This window comes from Camelus ferus, chromosome 10 (genome assembly GCF_009834535.1).
Source record: "Camelus ferus isolate YT-003-E chromosome 10, BCGSAC_Cfer_1.0, whole genome shotgun sequence".
Classification (NCBI taxonomy): domain Eukaryota; kingdom Metazoa; phylum Chordata; class Mammalia; order Artiodactyla; family Camelidae; genus Camelus; species Camelus ferus.
In genome coordinates, this window is record NC_045705.1 from 49,484,064 (window position 1) to 49,508,567 (window position 24,504).

Consider the following 24,504-nt stretch of genomic DNA (forward strand, 5'->3'; position numbering starts at 1 on the left):
CAAGACTTGATTTATCCAAACTACAATTATAAGCCATTAAAGGGTTTTAAACCAGAGAATGTTGTGATCTGATTTATATTTTTAAAAGCTTACTCCTGCGATGTATGTAGAATAGATTGGGTGTCTAGAGTAAACAAGGTCAGAATCAGAGAGTCTGGCTAGGAGGCTATGGCAGCTGTCAAAATGAAAGGAGGATGTCTTACACCAGCATGGTACTAATGGAGACCCATGGAGAGAAGCGAAAATATTCTAGATGTATTTTAGAAATGAAATTAACAGGCTAACACTCAAGTTTCTGGCTTTAATAACTCACTGGATAGTGGCATTGGATGCTGAAATGGGGAAGAGTAGAAGAGAAATAAAGAATATATAGATTTAAAAAAATCATCCAATATGTAAACGAATATATGTATGTATATGCATGACTGGGACATTGTGCTGTACACCAGAGATTGACACATTGTATCTGACTGTACTTCATTTAAAAAAAATCATCCAGAATTCCATTTTAGACATGTTGAGTTGAGTTTGAAATGCCTATGAGATATTCAAAAGGCAAGCAGGATCAAGGTCAGACTCTTCCAGCAAGAAAAGCAGCTGAGGCAGAGGGCCTGCTATCTGGGTAAGTCTGACTTCCTGGGTGCTGGGGCAGGTGTCAGATGAAGGAGGCTATTATCCTAAGAAAAGATAACCAAGAACCAAGACTAATAGTGCTATTTCAGCTCATCTTAGCAAATATTTTTTGAATACCCATAGGAATCACCATGAGGCTAGTCTCAGGTATTAGAAAGAGGCATGAACTTGAAGAGAGAAGACGTGGTTCAAAGTCTGGTGACTTTGGCAAAGTTTACACTTCTTTGATCTTTTTGGACGATTGTGAAGTTTAAATGGAATAATTCATGTGAAAGCATCTGGCTATATAAATGGAGATTTTTATTGTACATTCTGGGAGCAGGCATTATTATGAGCAATCAATATAAAAAATACTGTATACCTATAAACATTGCTTTCTGCAAAAAACCAGCAACTTTGATGATGACTTAACATGATCAAAGTAAATGTATTTTACCCTGTACAGGCTAGCTCTTGCATCACCCAGGTGAAACAGATCAGGATAAAATGATACCCAGAAGACTGACATGTGTACACTGAGCTCCCATGTGGGTAAATAACATACCTCAGAATCAATGGGTCTCAGCAGATCTTTACCTTGATTGCATGTGACCATGACTAGCAGCCACAGCTTGATTACACTGGCTGCAATCTCTTTGGCATTGCATCCCAAACATATCAGGGTGTTGTTTGTACATCTTGTACCCTCTTTTAGGGCCCGTCTGTCAGCATTAGCCCACAATCTTGGTAAACATGGCAGTGATGACCTGCCTTCCCTCCCATACAATCTCATAGACTTGCTTCTTCAACAAAATAAGCATTTTTTCACTCCTTTGCAGAAAATCTCATTTTTCTCAAATACCATGTACTTTCTCATTGCCAAACCTTTGTTCTTAGGCCTAGAATGTCCTCACTACTCACTTTCCTGCTGAGTTGCTATTTATACTTACAGGCTCAGATAAATGTAAATTACCATTTCTCCTCAAAATGCTCAATGGAATACATTGCATCCTCATCTATATTTCCATTTCACACTATTTATAATTCAATATACTTATTCAGCAAACATTTATAGAATGCCTGCTGAATATCAGGACCCTTTAAGATCCTGAAACCCAGTCCAAGTAGCTTAAACTAGCTCACCATGTTTCCATCCTAACCTATATTTCCATTTTACTCTATTTATAATTCAAAATACTTAGTCAACAAACATTTATAGAATGCTGCTAAATATCAGGACTCTTTTAGATGATAGAAACTCAAATACAAATAGCTTAAACAAGGGAAGCTCACCTAAGAAAGAGTACAATGGAAAACATGGTGCTATCCAGGCATTCAAATGATGTTATTTGTACTCAGCTTTCTTTTGTACAGATTAATTAGTTGGGTTCCCTAGAAATAGCACCTTAGATAAGATTCTTATGAAAGTGATTTATTGAGGGGATGCTTTCAGGAAGAGGTGTGTGAGGGAAGTAGGGGACAAAAGCTAATTAAGAATGTGGCCTCCCCTGAAGACTAGCTTCAACTCTTTCCCATGGGAAGATCTGAAGCACGAATCACACCACAGAGTTTATCCCACCTTGAGTCAAGGGGGTTCTGCCTTTTGCACTCCCTTGTCAATCACTCAAGGGTTGTTAGACCAGAAGGTTTGTGTTAATCTCCCCCATGCAAGGGATATGGGTGGGGCAGCAACAGCATCCATGTGGCAGGCATGATGGCTGCCAAGATTCATTTGCAGCCAGGCCAACCTCAGAGGAAAGAGTCTTCTCTTTAAATCTCTGAAAAGTTCCAGGGAGAAATCTGATGTGTGCAATTGTTTTGCAATACAGATGGGGTCTGAATCAAGTAAACCACATGAAGTAGATGCTCCACAGGAAAGAGGATTCTTCTATTAAAGAAGAAGGAAGAAGGACTGGTAGGCAACGACTAGTATCCACTTTACCAGGCACGGCTAAGGGCAAAGGGTACAATGATGAGTGAAAAATACACACATCTCTGCTCTCGTGGGGCACATCAGCCTTGTTAGGGCAAGATGTACTAGCAAGAAGCCGGAGTGTTGTAAAATAGATGCTTTGGTAGAGGAAGGATAGATTGCTATGGATGCATTACGTGGGAGGAGTCACCTCACTCTTCTCAAGGACTCATGTTTTATAGCTTTACATATCCAGTGCCCAAATAGTACCCTAAGTATTGTAAGTGCTCAATGGATGATCCCATGCAGCTTGGTGTGTGAATTCAAGGGTTTGGAGAGGAAGTAGCTCCTCTCCAGTAATTTTCTTTTTAGTCAGTTTTTGAGCCATGCAAGAAAATCACTCACTGCTTTATGGCTACATCATGCCATTAAGTAGAGTGTTTTTTGTTTTTGTTTTTTTGTTTTGTTTGTTTGTTTTTGAGTAAAGGTAGATTTAATGACCCAGATAGTCAATGAGTTCTCTTTATTTAACTTAGTTTCAAGTTTTAAGTACCAAAATTTGGAGAGACAGTTTAGATAGACATTCTCAAAACATGATTACTCTTATAGAGTTTACCCAGAAGCTCTTATTTTAAGTAGTGTTTCTTATATCTGACTCCTAATGACTTTTTGCTTGTTCCCAAATTCTGAAACCATTTTCAAAGGGTAGACCCACCCAACTTTGAGGATATTTAATTACTCTCAGTTTAGTTCAACATATAGCTCATTGGTCATCAACTTTATGTTAATAGAGTGCTAAGTGTTGCAAAAGATACAGAGATGAATAAGCCCTAGAGCCAGCAAGCTAAGAATTTAGGACGGCTGCCTAGCAGGATCAATGTAATCACTTGTAATAGTGAGGAATGCAAATTTTATTTTGGGCATTCTCTGGAAAGCAGCTGGGGGAATTGCAGGTTTTAAAACGTGATCTTGATTATATTTGGTGTCATTGAATCTAAGGCCAAAAGGACATAAACCCCGAGAAAGAAGCTTTTACATAAGGGCGCTCAACACAGGAGCCACAAATAGTCATCCTTGATTTTTATCTAATTTTTTCCCTCAGTCTCTAGTCTCACCTACAGATCAAATCTCCCTGCCACCATCCTAGTCCAAGTAGCCCTCATTTCTCACCTGGTCTTACTCTCATCTTTCACCTGTGAGAGAGCCTCCTAACTAGTCTCTCGGATCCTATATAGTGCATCCTTCCTATCCATTCACCAACACAGTAAGCAAAGTAATCTTTTGAAGTCATAAATTTATTACATCTTCCCCTAATCCCCAGATCAGCCCTATTTAAATTCCTGTTTGGCTCTCCTATTGTGCTTGGTATAAAATCCACCCTTTACAGTGTCCTGTTGGGCCCTACATGAACAGCTACAGCTTCTTTTCTCTGCTTCTTATTATTAATGTCCACCATCATTGGTCTGTCTTCAGTTCCGCAGACACTAGAGGGGGAGAGCCTTCACATGTGGGGCTCCCTCTGCTTGGCACATCTGACTCCAGCTCAACTTTTAATTGGCTTAAATAGCTTGACCTTAAAGAGGCCCTCCCTCACATCTTATTTAAAGAGGGTATCCCTCCTCATACCCCTTTATTGTCTATCATAGCACCCAAGCCAGTTCATCCATGGTGCTTATCTCAATTTGCACTTAAGTATTAAATAAACGGTTTATTGCCTGTCCTCTCTACTAGGCTGAAATTCTAGGAGGGCAAGGGGTACTATTTTGTTTTCCAGCAGTGTGCCTATTACCTGGCTCTGTGCTTACATATAATAGGTGCTCAGTAAACATTTGCATTAATTCAATTCAATTCATCCATCTATTCAAAAATATTTTAAGCCATAAGATTTAAAAAACAGTTTTGATAGATAAATGTCAGGTGTGTCATTTTCAAGATTTAAGCAATTCTTTTTTTTCTTTTAGTAAAAGATCAAGACTTGTTTTGCTTTGTTTGCCTTTAAGGAAGACCTTACTTCATTTGGGGGAAACCACTTGAAAAATGCATGCATACACACACACACACACACACACACACACTATTTGTATATATATGTATATATAAAACAGAACATATATATACATATACATATCCCATACATACATATGTAATATATATATACACACACACTATTTATATATATATATATGTATATATAAAACAGAACATATATATGTACACATATACATATACTGTATATATGTGTGTGTGTGTGTATGTATCTCCCAAGTAGCCATCTATTGTTTTTCAAGAAATTGAAAATAACACGAAAGCAGGTGTTTGGGATGAAGCAGCTCAGTTTTCTGTTTGATTACATAAATTTGATGTGTTTTAGCAGTACTATGTAGAATTTTGCATATCATTATTCTTTTGTTTGATTAAATTCAAACAGCTTTATTGTTTGTTCTTATGGAAATATGAGAGTGTGTTTTAACTCCAAGAGATCTGGAAGTCTGAAAAATGTATGAAAATGTGAGGCCCCAAAGTTTATCTGGAGCTGGAGAAAAGAATAGGAAGGAAGGAACTAGACTGAGCTGGGCTGGACTATTGATGTCTACAAATAATTTGAAGAAATAACCCAGTTATGCTGATGTTGAAATATTTTGATCTAATGAGGTTGCATTTTTGTGAGCCATTCTGCACTATAACCTTCTTGTGGGTAGGAGAAGGGTTTCTTATGGTTGAAGTGGAGATTTCCACTCCCACTCATTCTCTGGGCCTTGAAAGGCATTGATTCTGGAACAGAAAATGAGGACCAGTGGGATGGACCTAAAACTTGCTTCACCATAGGTGGAACTTCAGCTTCATGGCAAGCAAGATGGTCAGGGGATTCTCTTTTGTGAGAAAGAAGATGGCACCACCCAGAACGTGGTTGACTAGCCGCCAGGCAGGGGGCATCCTGCCAGGACCCTGACAGAATGGGTCTGAGGCTTGGTCTAAACACTGAGCGACCACATTCAGCAACAGGTGTACATTATTTCCTCATTCTACCTTCTATTCTTTATCAATTAAAGAAAGTGTCTATTTCCTTCTCTCACTGCCCTTGTCAGAAGGATTGTGACAGCATGTGTTTGAGGATGGATGATAATCCCCAAATTTCAGCATGTGATTGGCAGAAAATGAATGGCCATGCGTGTGAATAGAAAAGCAACTTTCTGAGGCCAGCAGCTTAATTAGGTAGCATACCCCACCAGGTTGGATTTGTGAAACATGTAAGCTTCTCTGATTTTAAAACTACTTGGAGAAGATAGTTCATGGAATGACTAAACTTTCTTTAGTCAAGTGGGATGGGGGCACAAAGCCCTCATAATTTGAGTATTAAAGAACTCACTTCATATTCCTTGTTTGGGGAGATTTTAGACCTAGTAAGTCCATGACAAAGTACCCTAAGGAAAATGAAAAAGAACTTGCATCAAGTTATTTCCCTTCTCAGAGCCCCAGATTCTCTGTTAGTGCCTTAGTCAATTCAGGTTGCTATAACTTTCATAGACTGGATGACTTATAAATAGAAATTTATTTCTGTTCTGGAAGTTGGGAAGCCCAAGATCAAGATGCCAGCAGATTCAGTGTCCGGTGAACCAACTTTCTGGGGTCATAGACAGCTCTCTTCTCTCTGTGTCTTCACATGTTGGAAAGGGGTGAGGGAGCTCTCTGGGGCCTCTTTTATAAGGTCACTAATCTCACCCATGAGGGCCCCACCCTCACTATCTAATTACCTCCCAAAGACCCCGCCTCCAAATACTGCCACATTGGAGATTAGGTCTCAACATACTGATTTTCTGGAGACAAAAACCTTCAGTCTGCAGCAGTTAGTACCATGAAGATGCTGGTTTAAATCATCTCTAATGACCTTTTAAATCTGAAATTATGTTTCTTTCAGGCTCCCTTCCATGAATTACTTTTGATCTAGTTGTAGAGACAAGATATACATGTAAAACTGTTAAGTAATAATAAAATTCCTTACTTTCAAGACCCAGCTAGAAGGTTACCTCCTCTGAGAAAGTTTCCTTTCTACTCTCTCTCCCCTACCCTGGGATCCAATAGCACTTTTGTTTCCATAGCTACCATTAAGGCATTTATCCCATACATTTATGTGGATGTTGGTATGGAACTAAAAAGACCAACCAAATGAAAAAAGCAAAGTCTATTTATACTGAGCTTGCTACAGCAAGGGAGTCAGCCACTGTCACTTGCATTTTGTCGGAGACTCAACAGCAGGCAGAGGAGGGATAAAGCTTTATGGTGGGAAAAGGGGAGCTTCAGGTGTGCCCCGATTAGAGGCTGTTGGCTTGGGGAAGCTATAGGTGGGCTAATTAGAAGTGGAACATCCTATGTGGTTGGTTAAGGGTACGTATTTAGCTTTCTCTATTTGGTCCTAAGTTGGAAGCAGGGACAATAACTAGAGAAGCAGTTATAAATCAAATCCTTGCCATTTTGGGCCAATTGTTACAGAATTTATTGTCTAGCTTCCTGGGCTGTTACTAGAGATAGCAACCTAGCTTTCTGGAAGTCTGATTTATAGCAGACTGGCTTCCTGGGTTGTTTATTGTGGATGAGGGGTTGTTTCCTGAGCATATTGCTGCAGGTTGTGGGCCAGAGTCCTACTTTTATATATGGCCTGACCATTGTCCATTTGTATATTCAATCTCTTATTGGCTCCTGGTTCTCTTCCCTAAATTGTGAGCTCCTCAAAGTCAGGTACCATCTGTTTTCATTTGGTTTTATGCCAACATCTAATCCAAACCTGACACATAGTAGGCCCCCAATAAAGATTTGGTAATGATTTATTCAAGAAGCCAGGTAAAGCATGACATTGATACTTTCAGTTAGGACACATGGAGTCAGAGACTAATAGGTCAGAGATCCAGCTAACAATGGAGATATACGATCAGAATTTGGGTGAGCACTCAAGACTAATAACATTTTAGAGTCATTGGAAAATTAGAATTTAAGCCAAACAATATTCAGTATTCAAATTTAGAAAGATGACTATAGCCTCAGGCAATATCTTGACTACAACCTCATAAGAGATCACAAAACCGACCAGCCATGCCACAGGTGAATTCCTGATCACAGAAGCAAAAGAAATAACAATTATTGTTTTTTAAGCCATCAAGTTTGAGGGGCAATTAGTAATGCAGTATTGGAGTAACACAGTATGACCTGTGTTAGAAAGGGTTCCCCTTGCCTCAGTTTGCACCGTGGTGCCAAGTAAAGATATCAGACATCAAAGTGTGTATGAAATAGATCTCCATCAATAGAATTTACAAAGGAAATGAAAGAAAACCAATTCCATGACTCTGGAACTTCCTCATCCACTTTTAGATTATGAAGTATAGAAGAGATTTTGTGAAAGAGGTATCTTTGAAGAAAATTGTGATTTTACCTTCAAACCTAGTAAAGGAGGTTTCTGCAGTGCTGGTGTAATATGTGACCCCTACAGTTAACAGTGCAAAATTGATTGTACATATATGTGTAAAGCAGGAGGTTAATGTGGAAGAGACTTGGAAGGCTTTCATTGGTCCTAGAAATTAATGGCTTGGAGCTTATTGGGACCTGAGGGCAACTGGAAGGTGAATGGAATTTGCCATGGAGGAGCCAAGAGAAATGTGCATAGTGCCTCAGTCAGAGACACATGATATTGCTCAAGGCTGTTTATGCCCCATAGCTCAGAAACATGGGTACACTTGCTTTCTCTCTTTAATCTCAGATAATTTAAGGACTGATTGATGGGGTTCAGGCAAATCAAAAAATTCAGCTATGAAAAGAGATGATCACAGCACTCAGAATCACTATCTTATGCTCTTTGTTTTCCTGAAAAGACAATTTCCAAATCTCCATTTCTCCGTTAGCCCCCAGTTCTGAGATTCATTGGTGAGTCAGTCTGCAAATGTCACAGCTTAGAAGTTAATGTGAGCGGCAGTGGGAGGTGATGGAAACAGCTGGACTTGGGTTCTAGCCTTGGCTGCCACTTTCAGTGCTTTGGTAGATGAGTATAAAGTGCCTCAGGAATATCTCAGTGGTCAGTGTTCAGGGAGGCGTCACGGAAGCGATTATAATTGGTCTGGAATTTGTCAAGTGGCCAAGGGAGTAACCAGAACCTACAAACAGAGACTTGGCTCATGTAAAATTTCATAGGAATAGAAGCAGACTGCTCTTAAATGATTTAAAATTGTTCATATTATTTGTTAAGCAGTGGGATCCTGAGGAAATTCTGCTATAGGATATTTTTTGAGTAGAAAGAATAGGCTCAGAAGCCAACTTTGAAGATGTTTCTAAATCTAGGAATCCATAGGTAGCATTATGGTATATAAAATTTTCAATATATGTTAGTATTAGAATGTTACGTGAGTATCCTTTGTTCTTCCAGATAATTAATAAGTAACTTCTTATGTGATTGGTTCTAGTAAAGTATTGGCATTTGAGGAGCTCATTACCTGTCAGGATCAATCCTAGCTGGAGTAAGCTAGTGGGTGGAATTTTTCTCTGGGATGCTCTCCTGCCCTTCCTTGCTATCCCAATGGATAGATACTTGGTGTCTACCTTTCCTCTTCAAGCAGAGGGTAGGGTCTTCCCTTCTTGGAAAAAAAATATTTTCATATTTCTCTTTTTAAAGATATGAATTATTTTATCTTGTCCCCTGGAAATGGTAACATCTAATATAATATTGGTAGAGGCAGATCACTAAACTTCTCTCTTTTTTCCAGTAATGTCTCTTTTACATGAGTTTCCCAAGATCAGTGTTACCACCTTTGCTGTCTACCCAATTGAGGATCAATACACTTCAGCAGTGGAAACTTCAAGTCAAGGAAGAAGGAAGGTAATATAACATGTTAGGGAGTGTCTTCAAGACTCTTTGGAGTAAGACCTAGTGTTTGCAAAGAATTCCCACTGAGACCAGTGGTATTCAACAGAATTAGTAGATCATCCTCATGACTCTGTTGCATGTCCTTACCACTAACTACATTGTTTCTCATTTCTTCCTGTTTGGCTCCCATTTTAGACTATAGCTTTGGCACTTCCCTGGCTCCTGGGTTAGCGATTAATGTTTCTGGATTCAAACTACCACCTTCCCTCCTTCCCAGCTGTAGACAAAAGTAGCATCTTGCTTCTGGATTATGGATGGAACCTGTGGTTTCTGGGTGATCCTATACACCTCTCATTTTAATTTTTCTCAATCAGTTCATTTGCACAAGGATTGTACAGTACGTGTTTTTGTGTTGGAGAGGAAAGGAGGGTGGAGGTGGGTAATGAAGGGAGCCAAAACAAGCCAGTTGGGGAAGATATTTGAGAGGACCCTGTGAAGGTACTCATGTAACATCAAGTAAGCAGCGGTTAGTTCTGAATAGGTGTGTGTATAACACTGCCACTCAGGGCAAGCACCATGTGGGCACTGGGTCCATCTGCACTCAAGCTTCTGTGTTTATTGAGTGCTTACTCTGTGTCAGATACATAATAGACTACTTAAATGCATTATTTTATCATCTAGTACTTTCCTGTTAAAGTATCCTTTAAATTTTAAGCATCCATCCAAACTCACATTTTTTACAACATAAAGTAATATATAGTTATTTTTAGAGCTTTGTGCCAATAAAAGTCTCAAAAAAAGGTAAAATTCTTTCAGATTATTAAATCAGCAAATATTTAGTGAAGGCCTCCCATATGCCAACCTCTGTTTTTTTTTTAAACATTTTTTTATTGAGTAATAGTCATTTCACAATGTTGTGTCAAATTCCAGTGTAGAGCACAATTTTTCAGTTATACATGAACATACATGTATTTATTGTCACATTTTTTTTTCGCTGTGAGCTACCACAAGATCTTGTATATATTTCCCTGTGCTATACAGTATAATCTTGTTTATCTATTCTACATTTTAAAATCCCAGTCTGTCCCTTCCCACCCCCCGCCCCCTTGGCAACCACAAGTTTGTATTCTATGTCTATGAGTCTGTTTCTCTTTTGTATTTATTTATTTATTTTAGATTCCACATATGAGTGATCTCATATGGTATTTTCCTTTCTCTTTCTGGCTTACTTCACTTAGAATGACATTCTCCAGGAACATCCATGTTGCTGCAAATGGTGTTATGTTACCAGTTTTTGTGGCTGAATAGTATTCCATTGTATAAATATACCACTTCTTCCTTATCCAGTTATCTGTTGATGGACATTTAGGCTGTTTCCATGTCTTGGCTATTGTAAATAGTGCTGCTATGAACACTGGGGTGCAGGTGTCATTTTGAAGTAGGATTCCTTCTGGATATAGGCCCAGGAGCGGGATTCCTGGGTCATATGGTAAGTCTATTCCTAGTCTTTTGAGGAATCTCCATACTGTTTTCCACAGTGGCTTTCCTTGCTTCCCTCTCCCACTCTTAATGATTTAGATGTCTTCTTTTACAATTTTGTGTTTATTCTATTTGTAATTCATGGTAGTTATCACCTTTCCAGTTATGAGTTTTCATTTTTGTAGCATCTTGCTTCTTTTCTATTTATAGTAGACCTGTCAATATTTCTTTTAGCTTGGGTTTAGTGTTGCTAAACTCTTTTAGTTTTTGCTTCTCTGTGAAGTTCTTTATCTCTCCTTCTATTCTAAAGGATAGCCTTGCTGGATAGAATATCCTAGGCTGCATCTTTTTTTCATTCAGGACTTTGAATATATCTTGCCACTCCCTCCTGGCCTTTAGTGTTTGTGTAGAGAAATCAGCTGAAAGCCTTATGGGGGGTTCCATCGTAACTCAGTCTTTGTTTTTCTCTTGCTGCCTTCAGGATCATTTCTTTATCCTTGACTCTGGCCATCTTGATTATGCGGTGTCTTGGTGTGGGTCTGTTTGGGTTCTTCCTGTTTGGGACCCTCTGAGCCTCCTGTACTTGGATATCTGATTCTTTAGGTTTGGGAAGTTTTCAGTCATGATTTCTTCAAATACCTTTTCAATCCCCTTTATTCTTTCTCCCACTTCTGGAACCCCTATTATGTGTAGATTGGCATGCTTTATGTTATCCCACGGGTCCCTTTTATTGTTTTCATTGTTTTTTATTTGTTTTTCTCTCAGCTGTTCTGATTGGGCGCTTTTTGTTGTCCTGTCTTCTAGGTCACTTATTTGTTCCTCTGCATTATCTAGCCTGCTTTGCACAGCCTTTAGGTCAGCTCTCATCTCAGCAAATAAGTTTACTAATTCTACATGGTTCTTCTTTATAGCTTCTATTTCATTTTTGACATATTTTGTATCTCTAAACACTATTTCTTTTAGTTCCTTCGGTACTTTGATCAGTCCTTTTTTGAAATCTTGATCTAGCAGGCCATCAATGTCTATTTCCTTGATCGTGCTTTCAGGGAATTTCTCTTGATATTTTAACTGGGAGTGGTTCCTTTGCTTCTTCATATTGCTCATATCTCTCTGGCACTGTGGCCGGTGGGCAGGTGGGCCACTCCCCCTCCTGATGCCACAGTCAGATGCTGCTCTCGGGAGAGGCAGGTGGGCGGATTGCACCCCCTCCCAGCACCATGGTCAGGTGCTGCGTTCCTGCCAGGAAGGTGGGTTGCGGCCCGCCTCTCCTGGTGCCAGTTGCTCCACTGCTCTGTGCAGCTGCCCGCTCCGTCTCGGGTCAGCACTCCATAGGTGGGCTCGGGGAAGACCGTGGAACAGCCCCACCCCTGCTCTGCGCCAAATCTCAGCTCCTTGTTTGTCTTGGCGGCGTGAGTTATCTGAGGTGCCAGAGCAGAAGGATCCTATCTGCCTCGGGCTGTAAACAAGTCTCAGTCCTGCCTAGGAGGTTGCAGAGCCCCCCGGGTGCGGATTCAGTGCTCGGCCCCACCCTTGCCCAGGCGATGAGCACAGAAGGAGATAGCGGCTGTGGCTGCACCCCACCTCTCTTCTCGTGAGAAGCGCCAGTAATGGCGCCGTGGGTCTGAGACAAAGGCTATGGCACCCCTCCCCCCGGGCACACCAGACTCGTTGCTTTGTTTTTTTTTTGCAATTTATGGGGGAACGAGGTTGTTCTGCTCCGTATCCCCTCCCAGCCATGGCATGCAGCCCCCTGCAGTCCCCCATGGCTGCCTCAGTGCAGCCACCCCAGTCCTCCGCCCGGCTCAGGCAGCCTGTCCCGGCCCCAGCTGCCGGCTTGCATCTTGGGCTGGGTGTCGTGGGGACCCGTTGTGCCCGTTTAACTTAGTTCTGTCAGTCAAGGGTGCTTGGGGCAGGTCTGAGCCTCGGAAGCTCCCCCTCCGTCCTGCTGGCCTCTCGGTTGCAGAGGGGAGACCCAGTGAACGAGCGCTATTCCTCCTTTGGTTAAATTTACTTTTAAACATTTTATTATTTTTAATGCTATTATAAATGGAATTGCTTTCTTAATTTAAGAGGGATTGTTCATTATTAGTATAAATAAATGTGACTGGTGTTTGTGTGTTGATTTTGTAGCCTGCAACTTTGTTGAATTCATTTATTAGCTCTAACAGGTTTGTGTGTGTGTGTGTGTGTGTATAATCTTTAGGATTTTATACATATATGATCATGTTGTCTGTGAACAGATAATTTTACTTCTTCTTTTCCAAACTGGATGCCATTTATTTCTTTTTTCTTTCCTAATTGCTCTGGCTAGGACTTCCAGTACTATGTTGAATAGAAGTGGCAAAAGTTGACTTCTTTATGTTGTTCCTATTCTTAGAGAAAAGGCTTTCTGTCTTTCTTCATTGAGTATAATGTAAGCTGTGGGTTTTTCATATGTAGCCTTTATTATGTTGAGGTAGTTTCCTTCTAATCCTAGTTTGTTGAATGTTTTTATCATGAAAGGGTATTGAATTTTGTCAAATGCTTTTTCTGCACCAACTGATCTTGTGGCTTTTACCCCCTTCATTCTGTTAATGTGATATTGTACAATGATTGATTTTTACAGAGTAAGCCATCTTTGCATTCCAGGAATAGATGTGTGTGTACTTGAACTCATTTTTAAACGAAATCAAATTAAGAATTTTTATGCCCCTGCTAACTAGCTCTTGGGGAACTTGAAAAGATCAAAATAGTTTTAGAGACCAGAGAAACTGTATTTCCTCACCTATAATCTACAGTATAAGTGAACACGCTTTAATATACTGTTTCAGTATATGTGTTAGGGAGGGTAGGCGGACAATATACCATAATGATTATAAGATGCATTCTGGAGTCACACTCCTCTGTTCAAATGATGTCTCTGCCACTATAGTTTGATAACCCTGGACAAGTTTTAAACTTATTTTATGTTTCAGATTCCTCAGTTGTAAAATAGGAGTTAAAATAGTTCCACTTTAGGATTGTTGTAAAGATTAAAGATATAATGTTTATAAAGTACTTAGAATAGTCTCTGGTGTATAGTAAGTGCTCTATAAAAGTAACTATTATATTATTCCACTCTGACTAATGAAAGGTATGAGTATTTTGCTGAATCCAAGCTTAAAATCAGATTGCCAGCTAAACTATTTAGTGGCAAGGAAAGCACTTACAGTTGAAAAACTATAGGCAGAAACGTTTATACCAGATGAAAGATTGTCAGCTTTAACGTTTGAGTGTGTCATCTCATTTACACCTGAAAAGAAAGCAAGATGCCTGTCCTTCAGTGTTCCCTGAGGTAAAAAGAAGTAATCTTCCAATCTGCGGAGATTGCATATAAGTGTAGGAGTCTGACCTTGAAACTGTTTACTTCCAGCAGGAATGAGGTTGTGTGCACATTAAATAGTCACATCTGCCTCTCCTCCCAACTCCAATGGACCTGGTATTATTGTAAATCATATTGTCTCTCTCCCCTGCCAGCACATAAATGCCTCAAGGTCAAGGTCTATGTCTGACCCTCTCTATAATCCTATATAACATGTGGCCTCAACCTTAGCAGATATGTTCTGGATTGAATCCCCTGCCTCCATTCTATTTACCTTTATTCTCTGCAGTCTGACACTGAAGAAAAAGCCATAGATAAAATAGATGTAGATTTAAATTCAGACCTTGTTCCCTCACTAGCTGAATAAACTTGAACCAGTAATTTCCTAAGTCCAAGCTTTAACTTCTCACTTAAAAGATAGATAGAAATAACATTTACCTAACAGATACTATGAGAACCAAAAAAAAAAAAAAAAAAAGCATAATATAAAGTGCTGTGGAAAGTGGATTAGATGATCAAAATAATCTTATTTGACTGAATTTTCCTCTCTCAAGTCACCTCTCTAATTCTCAATTTAATTCCTAAACTTTTTTGTTTCTGAAATTTCCAGTCATTTATTTATCTTGGCTTACCATATCTATGAACTTTTAAAAATTAATAGACTTCATTTTTTAGAAGAGTTTTATATTTACAAAAAGTTTGACCAGATAGCACAGAGCATACCCATATATCCACCCCTACACACAGGCTCCCATACCATTAACATATTATATTAGTATGGTACATTTGTTATAATTAATGAGTCAATATTGATACATTGTTATTAATTAAAGACTATAATTGATTCATATTTCCTTAGTTCTTACCTAATGTCCTTTTCCTTGTAGGATCTCATCTAGGAAACTATATTACACTTAGTTGTCATGTCTCCTTAGGCTCCTCTTGGCTGTGATAGTTCCTCAGACTTTCCTTATTTTTGCTGACTTGACAGTTTTGAAGAGTGCTAGTCAGGTATATTGTAGGATGCCCCTCAGTTGGAATTTACCTCTTGTTTATCTCATGATTAGACTGGGGATATGGGTTTGGGGGAGGAAAATCACAGAGGAAGAGTGCTACTTTCATTACATAATATCTAGGGTACCTTCTATCATGACTTATCACTGTTGATACTGACCTTGATCACCTGGCTGGAGCAGCATTTGTCAGGTTTCTCTATAAAGCTACTCCCTTTCCCCTTTGCATACTGTATTCTTTGGAAGAAGTCACTCTACCCAGTGCACACTTAGAGTGGGGAATTAGGCTCCCACTATACAAAGGTATACTTAGTTTTAATTTAAATTTTATAATTTCTTGTGCAATTAGAAAATTCAGAATGAAATTTATGAACATCATAACTACCTACTGCCTCAGAGTTGTTTGCACTTCAGGGGTCTGGGCTGGCAGGTCTTGGAGGCAGAGCTCAGACTGGGCCCTGAAGCTCAATTCTCTCCATGTTTATTACTGGGGACTACTGGTGTGATGTGGACCCATGTGAGAGGATGGGAAAGGGCAGATTTAGATTTAACATGCATGTTTTGAATGCCATTTACATGCAGAACACTTTCATATGTGATAGTTCATATCTGAAAGCTCATAACTCAAAGGAGGGAAGGCAGTATTCTACTTTGTGATGTGGAATTTGAGATTTAAAAAGTTAAGATGCTCAAACTTAAAAAAAAATCACATGAAAACAAACATCAGGCAGAAAATTATGAGCAGGGGAAATTGCTACTGTTTCTTTGACTGGCTGATTTTAGGAGCTCAACAGATCTTTACTACATTGGATTGAAACAGTAATTCAGAAGGCCCTGTTGGCATTCCTAAACTCAGACCACATCGTTAGACTTAGAACTTCACTAATGGAAAATCAATACCCCTTGTCCTGGATTTTTTTTCCCTCACACTATTTTAAAACACAAAGAAAGAATCAAGGTACACAGCCTGTTGGCTACAGTTGACTATTGGGAAGGGATGTGAAAGATGTATTTTGTTTTCTTTTGGTATCATAAACTGCATATGATATCTACTGAGGGTAAAGGGAGAATGGAGCAAAACTAAGAAGCTATGCATTCCAACTGAAAATTCACATTAACTGAGGAGAACATATTATCTGAACTCCGAATGAAAACACTTTGTCTGAAAAGTATGAGTACATTTATGAGACAATAAAAAATAATATTTATTATTATTTTTTGAAGTATCGTTAGTTACAGTGTGTCAAATTCTGGTGTACAGCATAATGTTTCAGTCATATACATACATTCTTTTTCATATTCTTTTTCATTATAGATTACTACAAGATATTGAATATAGTTCCCTATGCTATACAGAAGTCTGTTTTTTATCTATTTTATATATAGTAGTTAAAATTTGCAAATCTCGAACTCCCAATTTACCCCTTCCCACCCCCTTTCCCCTCATTAACTATAGGTTTGTTTACTATGTCTGTGAGTCTTTTTCTGTGTTGTAGGTAAGTTCATTAGTGTCTTCTTAAAAAAAGAATATTTAGAACCAATGGTGACATCAGTGGTCTGGTCAGCCCACTGAAAAGGGTCACTAAAAATGTGAGACTTCTTCACTTCTTCATTAAATTGCTATAGCTGTCCAATATCCTTATGGTTCCAAAATAAAAATGAATACTCTCAATTTAGCCTACTCCTCCCCCCCCCCCCCCGCCGCCACTATTTCTTTAAGAAACAGAGGGTAGAAAGAGATTAAATCTCAGGAGGTTTTGAATGAGGGACACTCAAGGACTTGTTCATTCCTTACCTATGTCATAAGAACATTACAGAGGCATTTGCATAACTAGAAATCTTTTCAGTCAATACAGATCCTAAGTCTTCTCCAAGTGGCACCCTGGTTTACGTTGTGACAAGACAGAGACATTCCTTGCTGTATTTAGAAAGCCTTTCTCATCCCCGGCATCCAATATCTTATTATTTACCCTCAGTTCCCACCTGTAGAGATGCCTCTTTCTGATGGTGAAAACAGTGCTTGTCATCTTAACACTCCTCCATTCCACGTAAACATGGAGAAGGCTGTAAACACATGCAGGGATGGATGCTCATTGATACAATAGACAAAAAGCAACAAATAATATTTATTTGTGAAGGTAGCTACATATTTCATCTTTGAAGGGCTACTCAGGTATAATGGATCCCAGGGTTTATAACAGCTCATACGTACAAAGAGATCAATGGCTTATTAAATGCTGCCCATTAGAGAACCACACTCACAATATCTATCAATATAAGATTATGGAGGAAGAAAAGTAAGAACTGAGTATTACCAAAAAACACTTGGAAAATTCAACAGTTATTATGTGCTATCCTTTAATGCTTTTTTGCTCATTGTAACAACAGAAAAGTCTGGGGGCTGGTGAACAGGAGGGAGGAAAGTTTTTTCTGACCAATCAAGAAAAATTCAGTACTTCAATATTCCACATGAGAGCTTAAAGCAAAATTGTAAGTCAACTCCTAAGATAATCCACCATCCAATCTGTGAACAAAATAGGGAATTAGGAGAGTGACAGCTGGATTTCCTGACCCTGGAAGTTTCTTCTTGGTGTTAAGTCCCCAAAGCTATCCTCATTCCTGTTGAACAAACAGAAGGAAAAAGTGTCAGTCTCAAATTAAACCTCCCATAATGCAAGAGGAAATAACACACGGCCCTTTAACCTTCCCAAATGTGAAGGATGCAGTGGGTTGTTTGACCCTAGCTTCAGAGAACTTGAGAGTGCTGAGAAAGGCTGAGCTTTTTCAAAGCAAAAAGTTGTGCTCAGCTCTTCTCTGTCACTGTGACACCAGCCTCTTGAGCCCACATAGCCCCTAGCCCTCTTATTCCTAAATGGTTTCCTTCTATCTAACGTCTGCAGTCCCAGAGGCTGATGGTGCAGATAAACTGTGTGCCAAATCTTGGCAGCACTATCTCTTTGTGGGAAGGTCAAATTAGTACTTTACAAAATCTGAAGGACACAAAAATGTTACTAATGCACACATGAGTTTAGAGAGGACTAGGTGGTACGGTTCCTTGGCATACACACAGAGAAGCCTTCCTTAATTTGTACCACACTTACTTTTTAGGGTCATTACCCATCTCCCCTCTCCTTCCACTAGCACATATTCAGTCTTCATTGCCTCCATGCCTTTGGACACGCTTTGTTCCCTCTCGTCCTTTCTCACCTTCTCTTGTGGAAAACTACGTTCATCCTTGAGAACACTTCAGCTTCTCAGTACAACAGTTTCCAACAGCTCCAGGGAAATTTAGTCACTTCTTCCTCTGTGCTTTTTATAAGCGTTTGTTCATATAGCAATTGTAACACCTAGCACCTTACATTCCAATTTATGTGTCAAATTTGAGGGCAAGGATCATGTCTCAATCATCGAGTGATTAACACAGCCTCTGGCAAATATCTAGTATATACTCAATGCATTTTCTGAGTGAATAAACATCTGTTCATTTTCATGTAAAAGTAGTTAATAATGTGTTTGTCTTCAATATGAAAATTTATTCTTAAATAAGTGTAATAGGAGGAAGACAGTGAAAGCACTAATTGCATCGCTCCTGGAAGGCTGTCAGTTATGTCAGACTTACCCTAAGAAGGGGGTAAAAAATCTCCAAATTAAAATGTTAAACATGGCTTTATAATAACAATATAAAATGTGTTTATAAAACCATTTCTTTTTGCAGTTCTCCTTCTTCTTAACACAGTATAACAAAAAATGGTACAGAAACTTCAGGTTTAGACTTTGTATGAGAAGGGGACTTTTAAAAGATCAAAACAGTAGATTTTTTTTTAGTCAAAAAGAACCCCTTGGTTATTTAGTTTAACCCTCTGCTATGTATGAATTTCTATAATGTCCCTGATAAATTCTCACCTAGCTTCTACTTGAATACTCCCAGTGATGGGGAGCTCACTACTTAGAAGGACTACTTAGGAAGGTAGTTGCTTCCTTATTTTGACAATTATTATATCCAAGTTGAGCCCAAATCTGCTTCCCTGTAATTTTTAGCCATTGGACTCAGTACTTCCTTCTTTTTTTAAAAAAAAATTTATTGCAGTTTCTTTTTTAATTTTTAAATTAATTTGGGGGGGATTTATTTATTTATTTTTAATGGAGATACTGGGGAGTGAACCCGAGACCTTGTGCTTGCTAAGCACACACTCTACCACTGAGCTATATCCTCCCCCCTAGTAATTCCTTCTTAAACCACAGAAAATATTCCTTCTTCCTTATGGTAGCCCTATAAAGAATTAAAAACAGCCATATCATCAACCCAAGTGTTTTCTTTTCCAAGACTTTTCTTTTTCAGTTTCTTTCAGCTCCTCCTGATATGCCATGTTTACCAACATTTTCACCAGACATATCCTTCAGACATGTTTCAGTTTGTCTCTAACACTTCTGAAATGTAGCCTGGAACAATACTCCAAATGAGGTTTGCCTGATGTAGAGGATTTCCCAGAGCAGCACTAACACATATCTTTCATTCGCACAGCCTCTGTACAGGTATGTTAAATTTAGACCAGCTCTTCTTGATGTAAAGTCAAACCTTGGCAAGAATTAGCAGGAAAGAGGAAAACATGAAGCCTAGATAGGAGCAGAGCTCAGAGTACTGGTCCAATTCTGGTACTTCAGTTGGAAGGCAAGCTGCCTAATTGAACCCTAGATATACCAAGGGGATTCAAAGGGTTTGGGGCTGAAAGACTGGGACCAGGCTGGAGCAATATTTGAAATTAGACAGGTGGCAGCATCTTGCCTCCATTAGGTTTTAGAGCAGGCCCTCCATCACCAGGTGGAGAGCATGAGAGACAAGACTCCACTCCTGGGCAAAGAGGTTGCAAAGGGTTAGGCAAATTAGAGTCAAGATGACTGGGGTTCAAAGAAGGGCTCCATTTCTAAGGGGAAACCGAGATAGTAAGAATCAAATTGGCTCTGGAGTCATAAAGACCTTTGTTGAACTCCGTCTTCTGCACTTTCCAAACCTCAGTTTCTTCATGTAAAAATGGGGCTAATTATAGTATTTACTTTAAAGGATTGCTGTGAAGACTTAGTGGGATAATATATGTAAAGTCTGGCATACAGTTACTGCTTTTCAGATGTTTTTTATTGCAAATTAGAGTGCATAAATAAAATGTAAGTTGAAAGAAATTTTAAAGTAATTTCACTTTTGAAGCCTTTAAAATTATGTACTAAGAGTATGTTCTCAAAATATTTTTAACACTTTAAGAAAAGCATATTTTTTGCAAGATGATCAGGAATGATATGGATTGGTTGTAAAGTAAGCATAATGTAATATGATTAATTATAATCTTCATCACAATTGTGCCAATATTATGGTTATAACAAATATACTTATTTTCAGATTTTACTTTCAAAGAAGATGATGACTTTACTATAAATCTTTGAAATCAGTCTTTTTCTGTAATATAACTTCTTTAATGCAGTCAGAATTACAGTTCACTGTTTGTTAGAAATCTTTGCATAAACCCTTTCCCAGCCCCGCACTGTTTTCCTTTTAATATCCAATTATCTAAAATTTAAGATGAATGAGCACCGCCCCATGGGTGTGTGTACTGCTCTGATCCTATAGTTAAAATTCAGAGAATTGGAAGTGACGTCATCTCTGACAAAAAAGCTCCTCTTGGTGTGTGGAAGACCTATATATAAAAGTCACATCTAAGGGTCCACAGCTTAATTCATCAGCTTTCTCAGGCTTACTCAACTTTGAGTGGCATCAGCTGCTAATACACCTGAAAGAAAATCGTGTCCTAAGACATTGTGTGGTGAGTAATCTTTATTTTCTCTTTTAAATTTTAAATGAGTTCTTTTTTTATGATCAAGCAATTATTTAATGTGTATCATTTTCTGCTAATGTCATGCTGTTTGTTCAAGGTAAAATGTTAAGGGAGGGTTTAAATTATATTTAATACAAAAATGCCACAATGCAAAATAAATTTATGCTACTAAAATACTGTTAAATCATTTATTTTTGTGATTAAAGTCTTTTGTAATACCTTGCTTTTTTAAAACTCATCTGAAATGACATGAAAAATAATTAAAATTTGGCATGATATGTTACTAAAATTTTGAAGTGTAACAGTCTAATGAGGAATGAATAATTCTGATTTAAATAACCAACATAAATTCATTATGTTGAGTTAAAATTCTATTTTTCCTGCAGAATATCCTCATAGAGAGCTCAATCTGTGTACTGTAGTTGGAAAAACTCAATTTTACTGCTGAATATTTATTCCCTTTACATAAGGCCTTTTATAATTTTCTATTCTGAGAACTATACATGAATTTTAAGGATGTTTTACAACTGTTTTTCAGCTTTTTAATGACATTCTGGTAAGATGCTCATCTCTCTATTAAGAACAAGAAAGCAAGGCAGAAACAGTAGCTGAATGTGACAAAGCTAGAGTGAGACACCAATGCTCCTGTCTTCTAGCTACAGTGATTATTTCTAACATAAACCAAAAATGAAGAATATTTCTTTCTGGCTCCTTCAATACCTTTATATTGCACAGTAAAAATAAATAGATTATAATGTTTCTTATGCTACTTTTAAATGATGCAGTTTCTCTTTACATAGCCACCCTATGTGTATGTTAAAATGGAGAACATTAAGTATTAAGAAAAGGCATTTCTATGGTAATAGGCTTTACAATTGTTAAAATGCAGATTAATTAAAGACTATTCTATTTTGAGATGAAAAGCTTTATAAGCAAAAGAAGAAAGTAGTAAAAATTATACTCAAATAAAGTTGTTAATAAAATAAGCTGAAAAGATACAGGCAAGCATTTTATCTGGAGCCAAGCTCTAGGTTCACATAACAAGTAATTAATTAGATGATATTTAAATGTTTTGATACATTCTTTTTAATGGTAAGAGAAGTGTATGTAAATTCATAAACATCTCTAAATCAGAACCTATTATGGTATTTATGGTTGTCACTGCAGTTCCTGAATGAAGTTTACTTACGAAAAAGAGATTTTCTAAGTAAATGAAGTGTTGACAATTTACCTAGTTAAGAGAAGTCGCCATTTTCAAGCAAAATATGAGCATTTAGTCATGACTAACACAAAATGTGGGAAGAAATTCTCAAAAGCAAGCTTTTTGATTCCTCATGTAGCTTAACATTCATATATTAAAACTTGAGCAAGAACTCTCAAAAAGATACCTAAGAAAGTAAAACTAATCTAATTTCTAAGTCCAATTATGTGTACGTATAATATAATTAGTAAAAGTACTAATGTATCTGTGAAATAAAGAGGTTGATTCCAAAAGTCTCTCATGAAAACCAATCCAATTAGTTACTGTCACACTCTGTGCAAAGTTATATGGTTGTAAATATAAACTACTACAAATAGAATTGTATCATTTGAAATATTACAAATATTTTTAAAAAACCTCCATTTTGCTTTTTCTTTTAGTGAAGATGATGTCTGCAAAAGACATGGCTAAAATAATGGTTGTCATGTTTGCGATTTGTTTTCTTGCAAGATCTGATGGGAAGCCTATTAAGTGAGTACTGTAGCCTTGCATGGTGAGGGCATGGGAATTGGATTTTTAAGGTTGGCTTTATGATTTGGAAGAGGGCAGCTAAGTGGAGTGATCCTCTCTGATTCTGTTCCCTCCAGGAAGAGATCTGTGAGTGAAATACAGTTTATGCATAATCTGGGCAAACATCTGAACTCAATGGAAAGAGTGGAATGGCTACGGAAGAAGCTGCAGGATGTGCACAATTTTGTTGCCCTGGGAGCTTCTATAGCCCACAGAGATGGTGGTTCCCAGAGACCCCGAAAAAAGGAAGACAATGTACTCATTGAGAGCCATCAAAAAAGTCTTGGAGAAGCAGACAAAGCTGATGTGGATGTATTAATTAAAGCTAAACCTCAGTGAAAACAAATATGATCAAAGCACTGCTCTAGACAGAGTAGGGCCACAATATTACATGCTGCTAATATTTTCAAGCTCTACTACAATTAAGTGCCAATATTTCTAATATTACCAAACTTTACATGTAATCTGTTGATAGCTATGATAGCTGCAATTTTAATTGATTATTTTGATTCTACTTTTATTCAATTTAGAGCTCTTTTAATAATTCTGTTTCTATTGATTCTAAATAAATGAAGTTAAGTATTTCTCCCTTGTTATAAAAATGTCTTTTGGTTACGAGTAACACCGATATATTTAAATTGATCATGACTAAGAACAACACAAAATGTGTGTTTAACTAGATGTTTCACATTCTGATGTTTTGAAATTATCTTTTAATGTTATCAAAGTACCAGGTCCCCAAGTCATCACTAGCTATATACTGTTGTCCTCTTCATTTCAGGAAAGGAAATGAAATGCTCAGCAAGAGGCAGAAAGCGGTCTGAAACTTGAATGCAAAAGCATTTGCCTATACCAAAGCCAATGGTCATATTCCTAGTCTGGACCCCAATTACAAGGAATAGAATGTGTTTAATAGAATATAACTTCATTCATTTGTCCTTCCTTATGTGCATTTCTAACAAAATGGACTGACTTAACCAAAGATAGTTTAGAATATCAGTTGCCCTTATAGGGAAATAATCCTGAAACTCAATTTTCTTAAAACCAAATTGGACTACCATAGCTCTGAGATTTCCAAAACTGAGTGAAATACCTATTTTGATTGATATTTTGAGGCCTCCAAATAGCACCAGGACCCTAAAATTGCCTCTGTGCAAAATAGGATTTTAAGATTAACTGAGGCAAACAAACAATTAAAGAAAGATAAAATGGCTTTGGAAGCCTCGTGCTCCTCTTCCTTGGCTCCCTATGCTCAGGCTTCACCTCCAGGGCCATCTTCCTCCTTCCCTTCTGTACTGCCTACACCTCCTCTAGACCCTCAGCTCCTCCTTACTAATTCTCTCACCAAACTTCCCTATTTGTCTGAAACCCTCCCCATGCCCTTTTCCTCTGAACTTATCAGAACCTGTCCTGTTAAAATTGAGCTTTCCGAGGATCCAGAGGCTAACCCTTGAATTTCTTATATTTCCTGGACTAAGGCTGAACTGCGAGCCATAGTGAAAAATTTTCCCAAAGTAACTGAAGATCTTCATAGATTTGCTGAGGAATTTAATGTAGTTATTCAAACTTGTCAACCTATTTCTCTGACTTACATCAGTTAGTTCATAGGCTTGTTGGTAAAGGCCAGGCCTAGCACTGGATGAAAACTGCTAATTAGGAAAATCCTGAAAAGTCTCTAGAATTGCAACTGGGAGACCAGCCTGCTAACTTA

At 38.1% G+C, this 24,504-nt stretch overlaps 1 protein-coding gene across 6 annotated transcripts in view; it reads left to right on the plus strand.

Annotated features, from left to right (window-relative positions):
* The window catches only part of PTH (parathyroid hormone), a 95,902-nt gene extending 72,476 nt beyond the window's left edge, over window positions 1-23,426 (plus strand). For 2 of the 6 annotated variants that reach the window (XM_032488978.1, XM_032488976.1), the window contains 4 exons: window positions 19,540-19,733; window positions 20,818-21,010; window positions 22,664-22,754; window positions 22,871-23,426. In XM_032488978.1, the coding sequence (XP_032344869.1) occupies window positions 22,669-22,754; window positions 22,871-23,132 (348 nt within the window). In that variant the 5' untranslated portion in view covers window positions 19,540-19,733; window positions 20,818-21,010; window positions 22,664-22,668 and the 3' untranslated portion in view covers window positions 23,133-23,426. Of the gene's footprint in view, window positions 1-19,357; window positions 19,734-20,817; window positions 21,011-22,618; window positions 22,755-22,870 lie in introns of those variants that run through there. The other 4 variants (XM_032488979.1, XM_032488980.1, XM_032488981.1 and 1 more) reach the window with 3 other exon arrangements.
* The last annotated feature ends 1,078 nt before the right edge of the window (window positions 23,427-24,504 follow it).